Source organism: Thermobia domestica, chromosome 9, assembly GCF_964235325.1.
Source record: "Thermobia domestica chromosome 9, izTheDome1.hap1.1, whole genome shotgun sequence".
NCBI classification, from domain to species: Eukaryota; Metazoa; Arthropoda; class Insecta; order Zygentoma; family Lepismatidae; genus Thermobia; species Thermobia domestica.
Genome location: NC_137462.1, coordinates 205,031,141 through 205,049,952, shown reverse-complemented (window position 1 = coordinate 205,049,952; position 18,812 = coordinate 205,031,141). Strand labels below are relative to the sequence as shown.

Below are 18,812 nucleotides of genomic sequence, written 5' to 3'. Positions count from 1 at the left end.
TTATAACATGAGTAAAGGCGGAGTAGATACTCTAGACAAAAATGTACAGATTACACATCAAGTCGTCGAACAAGACGATAGCCATTGACAATTTTCTTTATGCTGGTGGATGTTGCGTGTGGTGTCAATGCGTATGTCTTGCATCAAGTCTACGCTACGTCCTCAGTGATGACAGGACTTGATTTCATGAAAGCATTGGCAAAAGGACTTGTTTGGCCTCACATAGAACGTAAATTGTTCATCGGACATCTGTCATGGAAGCTGAGTTTTTCAATCAATACCATACTACAATTTGAAAGAGAGTTTCTCACCATCGCGCACAAGAAGTTGAAGAGGAAAACATAGTCCACTCTTCACTGAGTTGTAAGCGGAAAGCAAAGATATTCGTGCAAGCGGTGTGGGGTACCGATTTCCTTGTAGTGTAGAATAAAACAGATATAAGTGCATGCTGTCAGAAAAGTTACCCCATGCCGTAAACGCCGGTGGGCCAGTGATGGGCTGCCTGCGACACGTCGCTAAGAAGTGGTGGCCCGGAAGCGACGCTCGCATACGACCCAGTGGCCGTTTTTCCAATTTTACTGGTGGGTGGCCCACCAGCGACAGAAATCGGTGGTCCCGCCGTGATAATCGCCAGCGGCCCGCTTATATATTTTTGTTATGTTACAGTTGGATGGCCCACCAGCGACGCGTCGCGGGCGGCCCGGTTTCCGTTTTTCCAATTTTACTGTTGGGTGGCCCATCAGTGACGGAAATCGGCGGTCCCGCCGCGACGAAACGTCTGTGTTCCACCAATTAGCAGATCCTTTTTCTGCCAACATGGAACACCGTATTTAGTAGCCCAAAAATTGCCTGATGTGATTGAATTATTGTAAACATAGCTTAGAATAAAAAGAAGTAATTGCTTGTTCTTGAAGTAATGGGTATTCAAATGCACTTTCTCTCATTTTTATTTATAGAGGTTTCACAGCCTTGGCTCAAAATCTGCAGGAATATCAATTGCTTCATTCCGTTTCTGCAGATTTTGAGTCAAAATCTCTATGAATAAAAATGAGAGAAAGTGCATTTGAATACCCATTACTTCAAGAACAAGCAATTACTTATTTTTATTCTAAGCTATGATTACAATAATTCAATCACATCAGGCAATTTTTGGCCTAAATACGGTGTTCCATGTTGGCAGAAAAAAGATCTGCTAATTGGTGGAAAATTAAGGAGGCGGACAAATGGCAAGTGGGACGAGGACGTGGACAACAAACTGACGAAGGAGTTTTGACAATTATTAACGATAAACAAAGAATTTCACATAATTTGAAACAAAATATAATTCAATTATTATTTATACTATTCAGGATATTGGGGAATTGATGGACACCAATTAAAAAGATCCAATAAAGACAAAAATGAACCTATATAGGAGTTCTTCCGTCGCTCCTGCATCTTTCTATCTCCCGAATGTATTTTTTACTCTAAAATATAATTCGTCGCTGTCGATAAAAATGTCAACCGAGAATGCTAAAATTGTCAAACATGGTGAATTTCACAAGGTTATATTTTGCTTTTATTTATTTATTTTTTTTTTCTTTTACTTCTGCTCTCTTATTTTTGAATGCAAAGTTTCAACAATTAAACTTCTTGAACTGATCTTGGTTGAAGCAACAAATAAGTGCAAAAAATACATCAAGGAGATAAGAATTAAGACGTGTTGCCAAGCAGAGTTAAAAAATAAACCCTTTTCAATCGTGACACACATCATTCGATTTTAGATTTAAGATATACATGTTGGTAAGCTATTACTTGCTGGAATGTTTGACTGTAGAGACTAAAGTGCACAAACTGTAAATATAAATTATGAGAGATCCTGCACTTACGAACCACGAGTTCTCACCTCCATTTGAGTGGCAAATTGAACTAGCCTTATTAGAAAATAATGCATTGATTGTGCATCACTACGAGTGTTACAGAAGTTAATAATGAATTTTAAATTAAATATACGAAGGCATAAAATCTGGAAAGAACCAAAGAAAGTAATTAAAACTAAAATATCTCTTTATTCAAACAAACGCTTATTTATAAACACAAAAACAAGAGGAAATCTAAAGAAAAGTGCAAATGGTCAATATTTTCAAACTATATCACAAGAAAAATATAATTCTAAGGATCCCGCCCTTTTCTTATGGAAAATGGCTCTCGGTCAAATTATTTCTAGCTATGCGCAAACGAAAAGCCTTGAAGTGTAGATAAAAAGACTCCATGGGCACGAATTTCTAAATATTATATTTCTCGAGTTATATGGGTTTACAGTTACGTGATGTCATGGAAACCGCGTGAAATAAAACTGTAATGTGCCCATGAGTGGACTGACCATTGTCTAAGTGCTTGTAGTTCACAATACGGCCACAGACGAGGGACTGCGCAACGTCTGTGATCGCATCGTGAACTACAAGCTACTTCGACAATCCGCGTGATGCATTATTCGCGAAAATGCAGTTTCGAGGGGATCGAAAGCCAGTTAGCCAATGCCATTATGAGTTTCTGCTAGCTTTGATGTCATTGACTAACTGGCTCTGTATCCTCCGAAGTAGTTTTTTTGACGAATAATGTATCACGCGGTTTTCATGACATCGCGTGACTTTAAACCCACATAACTCGAGAAATATAATTGTTAGAGATTTGTGCCCATAGAGACTTTTTACCTACACATCAAGACCTTTCGTTTGTGCATACAGGGTTTCCACTGATTTGGCAAGCACGAATTCCCTGACTTTTGCAGGTTTTCCAGGACACAATTTACAAATTTGCAGGGTTACAGATAATGTAAAAAAGCAACTTTATTTCTTCGGACCAGAGGTATACTATGCATGTACATTTATATTCGTCGTTTAAACGCCGTAACATCATTTTAAAAAATGTTAAACTACTGGCTCGTCTTGCGATGAACCAGAAGCAATTCCTGCTTAGCATTATAAAACGTTAAAAATTAGATTTGAAAGTTATAAACTCATCTTGAAATTCCCTGACTTTTTCAGGTTTTGTCAGATTTTCATGGAATTCCCTGACTTTTCAAGGACTTTTCACGAATAAGGTGAATTCCCTGACTTTTCCCGGTTTTCCAGGTGGGTGGGAACAGTGGCACAGTTAGAAATAATAAACTGACCGAGATCCATTTTCCATAAGAAAAGGGCAGGGCCCTTTACGACTGAAAAAATAATACAAGATTGACGGGTGTAGAATGTGCATATGCATGCATATGCCTATCTGGCTGTGCTACGGTAAAGTCGGAAAAACAAATTGTATCTTAAATATATATCACGCAGCATTGTTTAAAATACCAGTGCTTTCCATTTGTTTTAAGAACGTATAATGCTTTTTGTAATTTCCTGTGTAATGCCAAAATTCAAAACTATAGTCCAAATGTTAAAAACGATGTTCAGAGTAGTGTATGAACGCGAGAAAGAGAAATAACCCCACACGAAATTGAATAATTTTAAGATTTAGTATTAACCGGAATTAAACATAATTTTAAGCAAACGTCGAGACAAAAGTAGATCTAAACCAATGGTACATGTCATCTGTAGTGAAACATGTCGAAATCTGCATGTTAAACATATGGAATGTAGAAAAAAACGCGTTAGGACAACGCTGTTCGAATCACTCTGTATATAGCACGCCTCTCGCTATCTTAGAAAAAAAAATGCGCATTCTAGACACGTAAATCTGTACATATTGTGAGCAAAGTACATCCATCCACTATAGTATTTCAGTACAATTAAGCTATTTTTGTGTGCGTTACGCAATGACAACAACACCTTAAATTCCAATTGTCAATAATACCTTTACATTTACATTTCATCACACATTGGAATGCATACAAAGCTGTTGCAGTCTGTAGGCAAAAGAACACATTTCTTTACATTATTCTCAACCTGAAACACTGAAAGTTTTGAAAGCTCTCTTACTTTAAATATGCCAAAATAAGACGACTTCACGATGTCACTAACACTGACATCACGTCCTGATGTACATGTGCTGTTTTCTTGTACGGAATAAAATTCCTCTTTGTCCCAAACAATGGTACTGTCTGATTCATTATTCCTAGAGAGTTCAACATTTGCCTCTATATCTTCAAACTGTCGGTTGACCTCTCTCTTTATTCTTTTATATGCAGCTGAAGATAAAACACGGTGGTGACTTTTAGGCATCTGTACTCAATAGGAGTTTTTTCTGTAAAAGAAATATAAATGCTTCTATTACACATTAACTCTAGATTTCATTAGGGATAGTTTTGCAACAAATTTCGTGCAAGACCAGTTATTTGTAATTTCTGTGTATTAGAACTTTTTCTTTAAATCATCTAAGGGAATAAAAGTTGATCCAAACAAGTTTGAAACCCACACTTAAGCCAGCAGCACTGGCAGCAAGTGCTGCAGACTCTAGAACAAATAGGATAGAATGCCGTTACACGGACGTATACGTATACGGAAAGATGGGAGTCCACATCGGGATAAAAACTAACACTTGTAAAATCTCAATCACGAAGAAATGAAAAATAATGTTAAAAAGGGTTGGCAAATTGGATAAGTGCCCTCATTTGTTACACCATGTGTCCTTTCAAATCATGGTGTCACTGGTGCTAAATCATAAGATTTTACTGGAGGTGCTGCAAAAGTTAATTTTATTAGCAATGCTGAATTTACTTGTCTAATTTTCGCAATCAAATTGTCATTTTTGTATTAGAAATGTATTGTTACAATTTTAAGCGTTGGAAAGTAGTTAGGGCTAAAATAGTATTATTAAATGTTTGTTGGACATTTCTGAAATTGCTTTACAACCTTTTAGTAATATAAGAACAGGACTGAGGTTTGTACAGTTCTATCGTGCATGGGAACTTCAGAAAAGGCTATTTTTCCTCTGCAATGATTATGAATGTAGTATTAAGAAAACATTTGTAAAGATAGTGTTTCAACACTGATTTGGTGAAAACTAAGTAAAGCTCTGAGAAACTTAGACATTTAGCAAGATTAGAAGCCATTTTCTCAGGAAACAGTACATTTTTAGTTTTCAATTACAACCTGGTGCTTAAGCAGTAAAACTACTAAAAATATATTATCAAATAAACCGAATGGTGAGAATCTCTCTCTTTTTCTCTCAGAGAGAGAAAGAGAGAGAGAGACCGTCCCGGTGGTCTAGTGGTTAGCGTCGCTGACTACGGACTTAGGGTTCCCGGGTTCCATTTCCGGCGCTGCGATGGTTTCCAAGGCGTGGGTCTGGAACGGTGCCCACCCAGCATCGTAACGCAATTGGGGAGCTGTTATGAATGAAGATAGTGACGATCACAGTGAAAGCTTCGGCTCTCCTCTCCCAACCCGTCTGGTCAGCGTGGGAGCAGTAAACCAATTCCTCCCTCTGGGGAGAGGCCTCATCCAGTAGTGGATCGAATATGGCTGTGATTTATTATTATACACCGAATTAAAATTAGATGAAGGGTCTTGTTATTCTTAGGAAAATATCCCAGTACATATAAATAGTGATGACAGATACAGAGTTAATCTATCTTTCTTCTACATCCTGCATGATTGGTCACGAACACCAACAATACATTGAACTACAGAGGGCTACAGTTTGTTAGCCACAATGATCGGATGAACATTTCAAAACGGCGGCCATTTGAACTTTCGAAAAATTCATAATTTTTACAATTATGAACCGATCTGCACCATATTTGAACAAAATGTCGAGGTTAACAATATACTAGATGTGTGTGAAAATCAGAACGAACCGTTAAAAAATTTTAAAATGGCGGCCGTTCAAAGAAGCAAAAAAAAAAAAAAAAAGCCATCTTCCCGTGAACGAGAATCGAACTAGTGACCCTTGCATTACTCAACCTATGCCTTAGACCACTTTTTTTTTTTTACATTCACGCCGATCTTTTTTACACACTCATACCACATATACTGATTTGTGATTACCGATTACTGATTTCCGCTTAATACATTCCACAAGAACAACTACGACACTACGCAACACCCAAGCCCAAGGCGAGAATCGAACCCACCAGCCCCACAGCCAGGGGACAGCAACCGAACGCGTCTAACCACACGACCACCGAGGTTTCTCCACTCGAGAAACTGTGACGCGAGGGAAGAAGATTTTTTCTCAGTATTTGTATATTTCAATCTATCAAGAGAAGTCCGTGCAATAGGTCTCGCATCAATAAAATACATGCTAGAAAGAAATCTACCTATCCTTTGCGGCCTTGTGCCAAAAGCTGGTTTTTTTTCTTTCTTTGAATAGGGCAGTTTTTGAAAAAAAAAAAAAGATTGACATTATAAGCCAGTAAATTTGCAAAGGAAAAAATTAAGTTTCCAACATTTAAATTCTTCCCCAGAAAAGCTTCTTTATTTTAAAAAAATAATAATAAAGCAATTTATAATATCTGTTTTCTGACCTTGGGCTGACATGTAATCTAGTTGGTAAAGTGACCGACTGCCAATCGAGCGACATGTGTTCCATTCCCGGTGAGAGTACAAGGAACTTCTCAACTGAGGCTCTACGTCCTAAGGGTTTTCTTCTGCATGACTCTGGTTTCTTATACCGAAAGCTTGCTCCAATATCTTCGTGTGTATATTCGTAAGTACTCTTTTCCTATATACAAACATTTGAACAGAGAGCTTAAATGTAATGCAGCGTGAACAACCACTCTAAGCTTAGAGCCAAACGGTGAATAAAATATTAAAAATGTTACTAGTTTTAAAAATACTAGGCCAGTAACTAATTTTACTGCGCTGAGCTATGCATGTTTTACAGCCTAAAGAGTTAGAAAATATACTGCTTAAGTATACCTGACGTCTTCTTTCCCTTCCTCCGTTCCTGTCCACCGCACCTTTTAACCACCTTTGGGTAATGTGTATAATTCGGTGTGTTGTGACATTATATTCTGGGAAGTTTGCGGCGACAACATCTGGAAAATGCAGAGAATTTAATTTAGAAGTACAAAAGTGGAGCAAAAATGGCGCACTGTAAAACATTAGTATTGACTAACTAACAGTAAAAGATGATCACTTTCTAGTATTCATTTTTATTTTCGTTCTCTTTCCAGTGTGCTTTTCAGACAAAATAACACCAGAAATGCAATTGGCTAAAAGTGGTCCAAAGAACTTACCGATGACTATCAAGGAGAGATTTAATATAGGTACAATAGGTAGACGAAGCATATTTCAAAGCTTTTTTAATGCTTTTACCCATGCTGTACTTCTTGAACTCGAGAAACCAATTACTATTTTTCTCCTCGAAAATGTCCCTGAAAGGGAACTAAAGCTAAAGTAAAATCTCGAAAATACTGCAGGATATTTTCATCAATGCTCACAAAACTATGTTAGGTACAAGTTCGTTGGAGAAGAAAATCGGACAAGGAGAAGAGGGTAAAAAAAAAAAAAAAAAAAAAAAAGAAACTATGGGCAAACATGCGGAAAAAAGAAAAAATATTAAAAACGATTTAAATGGATTTTTTTTATATCATAAGAGGTTTATCATGAGGTCTACTGTTCGAAGAACCTTTATAGTAGTTATTTTATGTCTTATGTGAAAACACACAAACAAACTTTCATCCATGTATTCTAATAAAGGGTATCCGAAAACACAACGTACAAGAAAGAGAATTGGTACCAATCTACAGGTATTGTGTTAGGAAATGCAATGCACCTTTTCTGGAAATAATTTATATATTGCCAACCACTAACTCTTCATTCAACATCAAAAAGTAATTTTTCATGGCCTAAACCAGTAATAAACCATTCTCCCGAACTTTCTTGTATATTCAGAGAATTCCCATTTTTCCCCGACTGTAAACACTATCATGGGTAAGCTCGCTTGCCATCAGACAGTGACACGCAGTGTTGACCTTATAGTTGCTAGCAGCTGGCATTGAAGCAGGCTTCTAAGCTCATTCCGTTACACGGGTTACTATTACTAGTATTAAGGTTCTTCGAAAAGTAGACCTCGTGATAAACCTTTGAAAGTGTCGTTCAGATTCATCAAAATCCATTGTTCGAGCAACTCCGTTTCATTTTCTGCCTTCATCTTGTCCGATACCCCCCCCCCCTTCCCAACCAATATCCCGGAATCTTCAATTTATATTTGCACATTTATAAGGCTCTTATAACAGAAAACAATCCATTAAAGTAGTTATTAATAAAAATGCTCGTTTTTCTATAGTTTTACCCCTCTACAGGGAGCAGAAGCTAGTTAAAAATCTCTTTTTTACCTTCCATCAACAGTAGGACCTGCTAACAGACACAAGACGTAATTAATACTAAAATGTGACAATAGTTTAAGATTTTTTTTTTTTTTTTTTGCTTACCTCGAAGAATTTCAGCCAACAAAGATTTTCCAAAGGAAAACTTGGCGTTACTGCCAGTTATGTTAACTCTCAGAGCTGCTTCGTCTGTCATCAATTTCCTCAGAGCATTTCTTGCACACTGTTCCACATTTTCTCCACCCACTGCGGTCAGCAACCGAATCTGAAACACAAGCGAACAACATTTTTGTGTAAGTATTCAAACTGGTAAGGTACAGATCAACTTTCTGAACTTTCTGACTTATGTTAGAGAAAGGTTATAAACACAAATTTAACTCAGAAAGTAGCCGAGAAACACATTAATTTTTTTAATCCTAGAACAAGGAAGACTCATTGAGGACTTAATGTATCAATTCCAAATCCTTAATAACTAAATAGACTGTGCAAACGCAAAAAAAAAAAAAAAAAAAGTTTTAACTCTATAAACGAGATATGCAAATAATGACTTTTTACTTGCAAAAATCTGGAACAAAAATATTAATGAAGTTTCGTATTTGAGGAATGTGTACTTCTTACAGTGGAATCAGCTACGCAAGTGCAACGCTAGAAATTTCGTACCTGTTTCTAAACAAATTCTGGAGGGAGCTAATAACTGCGGTGCTTACTTCGTTAAAAAAAATTAATATATACATAAAATAATACGTCTTTTGGCACAGGGCCGCTAAGGACAGGTAGATTTTATAAAGAGCCGTCATTTCGAAATTATCTAACGGATCGTTCTGATTTTCACATACAACTAATATATTGTAATCATCAACATTTTGATCAAATTTGGTGCCAATCGGTTCATAGCTGTAGATATTTTGAAATTTTTAAAAGTTCGAATGGGCCGCCATTTTGAAATTTTTCATCCGATCATTCTGGATAACGAACTCATCCGACCTATTAATACAATCAATTCTTGTGTTAAGTTTGGTTTCAATTCGTTAAAAATTACGGCAGCTAAAGCGTTCACAAGAATCGTTATATAGCCTCTATCTATATACATTTGGACTGAGGGTAAGTTAGTGCCAGGGGGGTCATGATCGGAGAAAATATATAGAAATTCTTCGGAATTTCTGACATGAGGATCTCTGCAATAAGCAGATTTTTAAAACTCCACCTAAAATATTAAACACCTAACATGCAAAGAAATAACTGAATCCGAAACTATTGTTGTATCTACATGTTGCATCCTGAATATTGAGAAATAAAATAGAAAGTATATTATATTTACGCGCGTATAATGGAACGGGTGCTACTGGAAAAAAATGTTAGAATTTGAAAACAATACGTAACACTCCAACTCAGAGCGGGTGATAATATACCAATCACTACTCACCTCAATGTTAAAAAAAGAGATAAAAAATAAAATTAAAAAAAAAAGTTTTTTTCTAGTGCCTGCAATACATGCACGGAGCACCGGAGTTTTCGCTTACGGTATCATTGACGTACTACGTATTAAATAAAAATATAAAGGTAACTACTGATAGCAATGTAAAAACTAAAGAAAAGCACTTTCGGCTGTTTGCCATTGTCATCATCTGTTGAAAACGGATATATAAGTAAAACGACTTCGTACGTTTTAAAACCACGCTGAAGGTTAAAAAAACACGAAGAGAATTAAGGATATTATACTGTGGTGATCTCAAGTGGATTAAATCTCTAAGTAATTTTTCCTCTCCAGCGTGTTTTAACCATTCATTAACGCTTTTCCTATGTATCTTTCTTAAATAGATAACCGATGATGACTGTGTCAAAGAGCAGAAAGTTTTTTTTTTTAATGTAATCACAAGTTGGCTTTATGCGTAATACGTTCAGTGGCCCTCTAGGCAAAAAAATCCGGTGCTTCGTGCATGTATGGTACGCACTAGATGAGAATAAGGATAATTGCAAACTGAATATGCACATTATTAAAAAGAAAAACTCACTCACTCACCAAATCGTTCCGTTTGTTTTCATCCTCACATTGTGATTCTACAGATTGTAAATCTTCCACAGTTTTACACGGTAAAATGTTCCATTCAGCAAAGGTAGGACTCACGGTATGAGTTTGTGCAGTTAGTTTTAGTAATAGTGTATTATTGGATTCACAGACTTTTCTAAGAACCTCTAAGCTTTGAAGTATTTTCTTCAGGTAAACTGAAACCAAAAAGGAAATATTCAAAAAGTTTTCAGGAAAGGAAAACCACTGAGAAGGTACAAACGACTGTATAAAACTTCACCCTGTTTTAGGTAGATTTCGAAAGACCACATTCCTAACCATGTTACGACTTCGGAAAAGTCTCTTCATGACTTTTCATTTCACGCTCTCTAGACCTCAAAACAGTTCTTAGTTAAAAAAAAGTTTATATATATATAGTTATTAACTAATTTGTCGTGCACCGTTGTTCTGCCTGTAATGCTCTCGTAGATAAGAGAGGATTACATGGATTATCATGCAACAGCAGCACAGGTAGACAATCACAGCACTCGAACGTGAATGATATCATTTTGAGAGCTCTCATCTCCGCAGGTGTTCCATCAGTACGAGAACCAAATACCACAACGCATTAAAAAATTAAAATTTGGCTTAACAAGTATATACAAACATTTCAACATAAATGCCCGATACGGTTTCGAGTAAATCAGGTATCCAATATATAAAGATGCGCCTTTGATTTATTAAACTGCAAACTTAAAAATCAGTATTTGACAATGTGGATAAGGTTTACACTTCAATTCCATTGAGCATATTATCTATGCGGCAGGGTTTGATATGCATACCACTGAACCTCTTCCGACCAACCATGGTAGATTATGGGAGCCTGGACAGCAAATATGAAATTCTAAACAAATGAGAAGCTCCGGTAGAAGGAGCGCAATTATGATGACCAACTTAGAGGAAATTTTGAGCTCTGTTAATTTAAATTGAGAGAACACAATATTGGAAGGAAGTTAACATTTAGCAAAAGTGCTAGGAACACAAAAATAAATAATCTTTCATACCTGATTCTCCTGGTGAAAGTGCACCGGATGTGTGACTGCTTTTAACACTCGGTGTTGTATCACCTTCGCTACTTGGAGTATTCTGATCATGACTGTTGACGCGAGTGGAGCATGAAGCCACAGCATTACAGCGAGAATCTGTTAAAAAAAAAAAAAAAAAAAGTTCTGACACCAGAATTTAAAGTGACACAAATGCTGCTACCGCGGTCCACTAATTTTCATATCTGTTAATCTCTCCTCATCTAAGCCAACATATTACAATTGTATAGCTTTTTGCTAAATACAAAATGTCGAATCAAAACAACATATACCGAAACATAGAACAATAAATTGCATAGTAACACACACCAAATTAATTAAAAATTTTCACAGAATTATTATCGCCGAGCCTAAGAAGTAGAATATAAAAGAATCTGAAGTTCTCACTCCAAAATCTGAAAGAATAAATAAATAAATTTTAAAAAATGGAACCAACTTTGCAAAAAAAAAAAAAGTATAACTAACAAAGTTTCCAAAATACTTTCTTTCTATTTGAGTGTATAGCTTCGGACTTGATATACAAACTGTAAAAATATGACATATCTGCTGGAGGTAGAACAATGTAGAACTTTCGTTGAAATACAATGCATCTCGATAATCCGACATAATATCCAAACTACTTTTTAGCCCGTATTCAAGCGATCTGTTTCAAATTGTGTAGTGCACGACTAGATAGCCGTAGAAGCCTACTCTTCCAATTTGATGGATATCGGTTGAACAGCAACTGAGAAAAGGGCTGAAAACTCTTTCGGCATCCATTCTCAATATATTAAGTCTTTGCGTCTCCTGTAAAATTTAAATGTTACTTATGCTCATTTTTCAAAGTATGGTTGCTCAATTTTTCCATCATAGGTAACTAACTTGCTGTTATAGCTATGAAATTCTATTTTTAAACAATATTTTCAAAAATGCAATGTATCTTTTTCTGCTCTAAGACCCCCAATTAAAACAAATTCGAACTACAGACCAGTCACACCTCAATCGGAGTAGAGCTTTCGGATGGTTTGTAGTTCAACGACCTATCACCCTGACTGGAATTAGGATATTCATTGACTTACAATGTCGGAATGTTAAATTACTTTTTTTTTTCAGCAAGTAAAGGATTTCATATGTAGAGGTCCAGAGTACATTTTCAAGCAAATATATTTTCGAATAAAATATAAATCATACTTGCATGTTGTGCGCGTGACTCCGGCCTCGAAGCACGATGACATTACTGAACGCAGTGTTTCTGAAAACAACACAGTCTGCTTTTCTGTGCCGAAGTATTACGCAAACCTTCACCATATCAATTGAATGGGTGAGATGTAAAATGAGTTCATTCCATTTGAACTTTTTAAAATACTAAAAATAAAGTGTTCCCGATGAATGAGTGGAAACACTCGTCGCCTTATAATGAAGGGTCTTGGGTTCGATTCCCAGTGAAGATACAAGTCAGTATCCACAGAAAATTTCTTCCCGATTTTCCAGAGTGTGCTGATCATCCTCGTTGATGAATCCCATGTTAAACCACAGGTCCCGTCCGTAGGACGTCATCATCGCATTGAAGGCAATGACAAACAAGCATAGGTTCGTCTTGCTCAGACCTGCCTCCGGGCAGATCATTATATCATCATCGCTAAAAAGAAAAGTTTTGTGGTCACACTATACTAATTTATGACGAATTTGCTGTCTGCTAATATTTCGTAGATTGAATAGTTTATAAGCAACCACATTCATTGTTGAACAGTAAAGTTAAGTTTAGCCATAAAACGGTTTAGAGGAGATAATTTTATTTCTAAACCAGATTCATATAGAACATTTTCCTTTTGCATCTCAACCATGCAGTTATGAACTAACGATGCAATTCAAAAGACAGAAATAAAAATGATGTCCAGTACTCATCTAAATATGGCCTTAAAAACATGAAAATTATTTTACCAGACAATGGATCGAAACGGAACCTTTGGGCTTATATGCCAACTGCGCCACCGAGTCGACTCTCTTCACCGCCACAAAGCTTCCACTCTTTACGTCAGTGTTAGGTGCTAGTTATCTTAGGACCGCTGGAAAGTACTATAACTCATAGTTATACTGGACCGTGACTGAATAAATATTGTATTAAATGTTGCTATAATTTTGTCATAAAACATAGACTGAAAAATGAAAGTCGAAACCAGCAAGCACACAATATAAAAGAATCAGTTGAACCAACCTGTAGCAACTTTAAACACATTTGGAGGTGGTACTATTTCTGTGTCATCACTTGCAAGTTCTCTGTTAACTGCTCCACAAGCATGATCCGATTCATTTGATTCTTCTGATTCATCTTCACAATATATGCGCCGCTTAACGGTTTTTCTTTTCGATCTACGTTGGGGCCCTGGTTCTTCATCCGCTGTTGTTGCTATATCTGAGGTATAAGAGCAAAGTTCCTCTTTGGATCTTACTTTCAGGTAGTCCTCTGCAAGAAATCAATTTGGGCTGTTTTATAAATCTTCCTGTGTATTTATATAGTTCAAAAATAGCAGCAATTGAAATGATACAATGTTATTAGTTCAATGCAATTTATATTTACTGTGTAATTTCAATTTCTAAAAGTACGAAACCTTATTCTATTGGTTACATTTTATGAAATGCATTTTAAAATGTTGAGTGCATTGTCATTTCATTCAGAGCCAATCTACAGTGATTCTCTACAAGGTCTTCTGTGTTTCCGAAAAAAATCTGTAGTATTGGATGGGCAGACAATTCAGACGTTATTTCCAAGCCCCGAATTTGTTTTACAAGAAAAGTGTTGCAGCCTGTTGACGAAAAAAAACAAGTACCATAGATTTTATGCTGAAAATAGGATCGGCCATAACAATATGCATATTAGTGAATTCCTCGTGAAGCATAAAATTCATTGCGCTCACTCCCGGACGTGTACGGGCAACCATGTCCGAAACAAGTTCTCATCGTAACACGTGTGCAGATTTTGGATTTATCCGTAAAAATGTTGTCAGATAAGAAATATTTCAGCTTTGACAAACGCAATTCATAGCAGCGAAATCCGGACAGCAAGTCTCTGGAATACCCACATGAGGATCAGAAATAACAATATACAGATTAATTAATTCCCTGTGAAGAATAAAATTGATTGCACTCACTCCTGGAAAACCATGACTGACTACTGGCGAGTTCACCGTGTCATGTGTAAATCAAAATGTTGCATTCTTGTCGAAATTTAGATCCTATCACGGACATGGTAGTCCGGACATGTCCAGACGCAATTGTGATGGGCATTACGCTTCACAATCAAATTAAAATTGGTATGAGTTTAACGTCCCTTTTTCGCAGCGAGAGTCATATAATACGTGAACCTACAGTTTAAAGTGGATTTCGAACCACCATTTACGGTGAGCTCCCAGCGGGAATCCAACTCGCGACCACGTGCACTGAAGTCAATCGCGCTAAGTATCAGACTACGAGGAAACCCACTTTACAATACATCCACTGATGTATACATAACGTATGTTGAAAATTAATATTCATCATCTGGACACTGTTGCCTGCTGACAATATATATATATATATATATATATATATATATATATATATATATATATATATTATTAGCCCGATACGCATGTCTGTATTCCGGACAATTGCTGTCCGGTATTGACTGCTGTGAATTGCACTTTTCAAGGCCAATCCAGTAATATAAAAATCATTCTTGTCTGATAAGATTTTCATGGCTAAACAAAATCTGCACTCGTGTCCGAATGAGTTCCTATCTGTGTACATATGCAAGTGTAATTAAATTTCTACCAAATTTTCTATTTAGTAGACCGTCTGGTAAACTGAACCCTAATTTTTAAACCTGATGGTAATGGAAAGGAACCTACATTTTGAAAATATGGTATTTCATGCATTTTCTTCATGGTAGAACTAGAGGAGTTCTTCTAGAGTTTTACCAGGGCTCTGAGAGTTTCAAGGGGACCTTTTGGACCTGTAATTTTTACTGTTTTGTTTTGTTTTTTTTTTTTTTTTTTTACTTGGAAATCTTAATTTGCACCCTCCACATAACGTGTGAGTTGCCACTATTTTGTACCTTTATTAACAAATAAGATATAATTTTTTGAACGTTAAGTTTGCAGCTTAGTGTCAGCGTTTACCATCACCTATACTTTTTAACAGTCTTTGCAGTTTTAAGTAATAAATCCCATATTTCGCATTATAAGAAACTGTATTTTACGATTACTAAAGCAAACGAACCTAATTTTAACTGTTTTCAAGCTACAATTCTTACAGAACGATCCGAGGATTTTACCTGTCTCCGGATATAAGTTAAGGAAATGGCGCTAACGTATTTTTTTTTAAAAATATATCGGTTATTAATGAAGATACAACATTGTGGCAGCTCACCATTATGTTGAAATTCAAAATTAAGAGTTCCAAGAAGAAAGAAAGAAAGAAAAAAAACTCAAAACAAAACAGTAGAAAGGTCCAAAAGGTAAATTTAAGCAGTTTGAACGAAGATTGCATGGACTGCAATTTTGTGACGGTGTTGCGGACCAGTAATGTAGAACATTCCCTGGGTTCACTCGAGCAGACGGCTCTACCAAAAACAAAATTTATAGGTAAAATACGATGCCAAACACTTTTCGTAAACGAAGTAGTGTGAATATAAGTAATTTCTGCCATTAGATATCATATTGAAATACATTTTGAATGGGAGTGAACATTTTCTAAGTGTAACTATTTACTGAAGCGGAAAAATACAAGAATGCGAAAAAGGTGGAAATAAACGGTGGGAATGTTCTGTTCGTGTTAGCAATGGTCATTTGCGATGAATATAATGCAAACATACTATTTTATTACAAAGAATTGTGTGAAAAACAGCACCATATTATAAAGTTTTTGCAGCGTTATGGTATGTTGAAACGTAAAATCAACTATGCAAAGTGTGGAAAAGACGAAAAAATTCAAAACAGACGAATTTCTCCTCGCAGGGGGCCATTTGTACCCTGGAAACCAGTGAAGCCGTTTTGAAAGTAAGAGTTATTTCGATTATTTAAGTGTTATTGAAGGTGAAAATTATTGCGGACATTTTATGTATTTTTCCATTCTTGTTTATGCGTATGCCCCCCGTCGCTGATGCGCCTGCTCCCTGCAGCGCTCCTGCACTGACTCGGTTAGATGGCATTCCTGCTTTTAGTGGCCACCTAGCACAAGTTTGTTCGTGGTTTATGCATTAGCTCCTCATTTAGTGCATGCTCTGCAAGAAGAAATCGGAAAATGCAATAAATGTGTGAAAATTTGATAGAGGCGTCTGCTCGAGTAATGCCCTTCCCTTTAAGGGTTGCTGCAACAGGAGAGCAATACACTCTCCATCCTCTCCTTTGACTCACGTTTCACTTGGTTTAGCACCTTTTTTGGAACTCTCATAGACCTTGCATACAGGAAGACACGGGTCCAATTGGTCAACGCTCCTGCGTAAAACAAGCGAACCACAATTATAACCATTTCATGAGTTTATGAGTGGTCTGCGTTCTAGAACAGCTTTAACTAACTTTTATTTGACAAGGGTGTAAAATAAACTGACCTCATATATGCACTAGTACGAATTCTATTAGTTTTCGAAGTACAAGGGCCTAAATGTGTTACGGTAATGATCTTTACACCATAAAGGAGTTCATTTTATCATTTGTAAACCAAACTTTTTAAAATTTACCTACCTAAAGCCAATAGTATGTAGCCTATATGGGGGTCGGGCATCTACACCCTTCGCCTTTATTTGATTCACAATATACAGGAAGTATGTGCATATTTTTATTTCGAGGCTATAACTTTTTTTTTTTTTTTAGTGTCTTCAAACAATTTAGTACATTTCTAAATACCCTATTCTACGCAAAGTATACAATTTTCATCGATTTGCTCCAGCGAGTATAGCAAGTAAATTTTAAAATCTTACCATCAGTGTATTTTACTGCCACTTCGTAGATATCCCATGATCTCTCATCTGGTTCTTCATGGAATATAATATGTCTTTGTCGTTTTGTTCCAGCATATGGTGGCCATCTTGCAATTTCTTTTCCTTCGTGTTTAGATATCCAACAGTTTGGTATAGTAGCTAATGTATCTTCTTCCTTAAATATAATACAAGAAAATAATTTGCACATCTTGCCACTTGCCCGCCACACTTGAGACCCGCATGTAAACAACAAATGAAGTCCTCCTTCCGCATGCACGCGGCGATGTTGACGCGTTCCTTCCTCGGCGAATCGAAGAAGCGCGGACTGCAACGAAGTACACGCTGTTACGTGGTGGCACCGTCACTATGCCGCTGCTTCATATCTCTATCCGACTTGTCGGAGATCCGCCACCAGCGGCCCACTGGCGATACTCTTCGATACGTCGCTGTGGCGACGAATCGACCATTTCCCTGCCAGTGGCCCACTGGTTTTCAGCGACTCTTACGGCATGGGGTATGGAGAAGACTTGGAAAGGCCTTCATCCGGCAGTGGATTGACAATGGTTGATTATGATTATGGCTATGATTTTATTATATCTGGACCTTAGAGGTAAACTAAACCAAGTCATAATTTCGTAATTTTACAAGAGAATCGAAAAACCAGTTCCTTAAGTAAGACATATAATACTGTTTTCAAACTATACTAAGTAGCTACAAAATAATAGCATGCTTTTAGACTTACATTGTTACACAATTAGAAAGAACATAGTCCATTAAAAAAGTATTCTTAACTCAATTTCGACCAATGGGGCCGCGGTGGCTCAGTGGTAAAGCGTTCACCTCTGGTGCTAGGAGTCTCGGGTTCAAACCCTGCTCCCGCCAAGTGAACTTTGTGGTGGACAAACAGCGTGTGCGTGGGTTTTCTCGGGGTTCTCCCGTTTCCTCCCACTTTCTTCATTCCACCATTTCATTCATTACTCATCATCACCGTCTCCTTTAGCCTAACCGGCATAACCGTGGGACGTAAAACTCAAAAATCTCATTTTCAATTTCGACCAAAAATGACTTAGCATAGTCTACCTCTAAAGTTCATGTATATGTATAACTTTTACTAGGTAAGGTAGGGTAAAAACAGATTCAAAATTTAACGAAATTCATACAGCGAGAAACAAATGTGATCCTTCATATTGCAGCAAAACTACGAAAATTAATACAAAAGAAAACTAGAAAGTTAAGAATCACTTGTTTTGCCGGGACAGAGAAAATAAATACATATAGCTCGAATTACCTATATACTTACATAATATGTATGTTCATGTTTCGCAAGTAATTTTCAAGCAATATAAAATTTCAGCGTAATGAACGCATGATTAGTTTTCTCGAATAAAGATCACATGCACTGCTGAGAAAAATGAAAGGAAATCTTTGAGTTTTACGTCCCACGGTTATGACGGTCAGGCTAAAGGAGACGGTGATGATGAGTAATGAATGAAATGGTGGAATGAAGAAAGTGGGAGG

At 36.7% G+C, this 18,812-nt stretch overlaps 1 protein-coding gene across 2 annotated transcripts; it reads right to left on the bottom strand.

Annotated features, from left to right (window-relative positions):
• Window positions 1–2,028: 2,028 nt before the first annotated feature.
• On the bottom strand, window positions 2,029–17,794 carry LOC145660560 (uncharacterized). 2 transcript variants are annotated; one of them, XM_081725781.1, is made up of 7 exons: window positions 17,295–17,794; window positions 13,554–13,802; window positions 11,321–11,458; window positions 10,272–10,474; window positions 8,357–8,516; window positions 6,840–6,958; window positions 2,029–4,221 (listed from the first exon to the last, which is right to left on the bottom strand). In XM_081725781.1, exons 1-7 carry the CDS (start codon window positions 17,500–17,502, stop codon window positions 4,192–4,194), a joined length of 1,107 nt encoding a protein of 368 aa, XP_081581907.1. In that variant the 5' UTR covers window positions 17,503–17,794; the 3' UTR covers window positions 2,029–4,191. The 2 variants fall into 2 exon arrangements, 1 of the variants encoding a protein (XP_081581907.1); XR_014126829.1 differs by lacking the exon at window positions 2,029–4,221 and having other exon boundaries at window positions 10,268–10,474.
• Between the last annotated feature and the right edge of the window lie 1,018 nt (window positions 17,795–18,812).

Bases quoted from the DNA above. Each gene is read 5' to 3' on its own strand.
- LOC145660560 (XM_081725781.1), bottom strand. From the start codon at position 17,502: ATGTGCAAATTATTTTCTTGTATTATATTTAAGGAAGAAGATACATTA. The intron at 13,803-17,294 runs GTAAGATTTTAA...GATTTCTTGCAG, and splicing joins GGCAGTAAAATACACTGATG to AGGACTACCTGAAAGTAAGA. The intron at 4,222-6,839 runs GTATACTTAAGC...TTTCTTTTACAG, and splicing joins GAAGGGAAAGAAGACGTCAG to AAAAAACTCCTATTGAGTAC.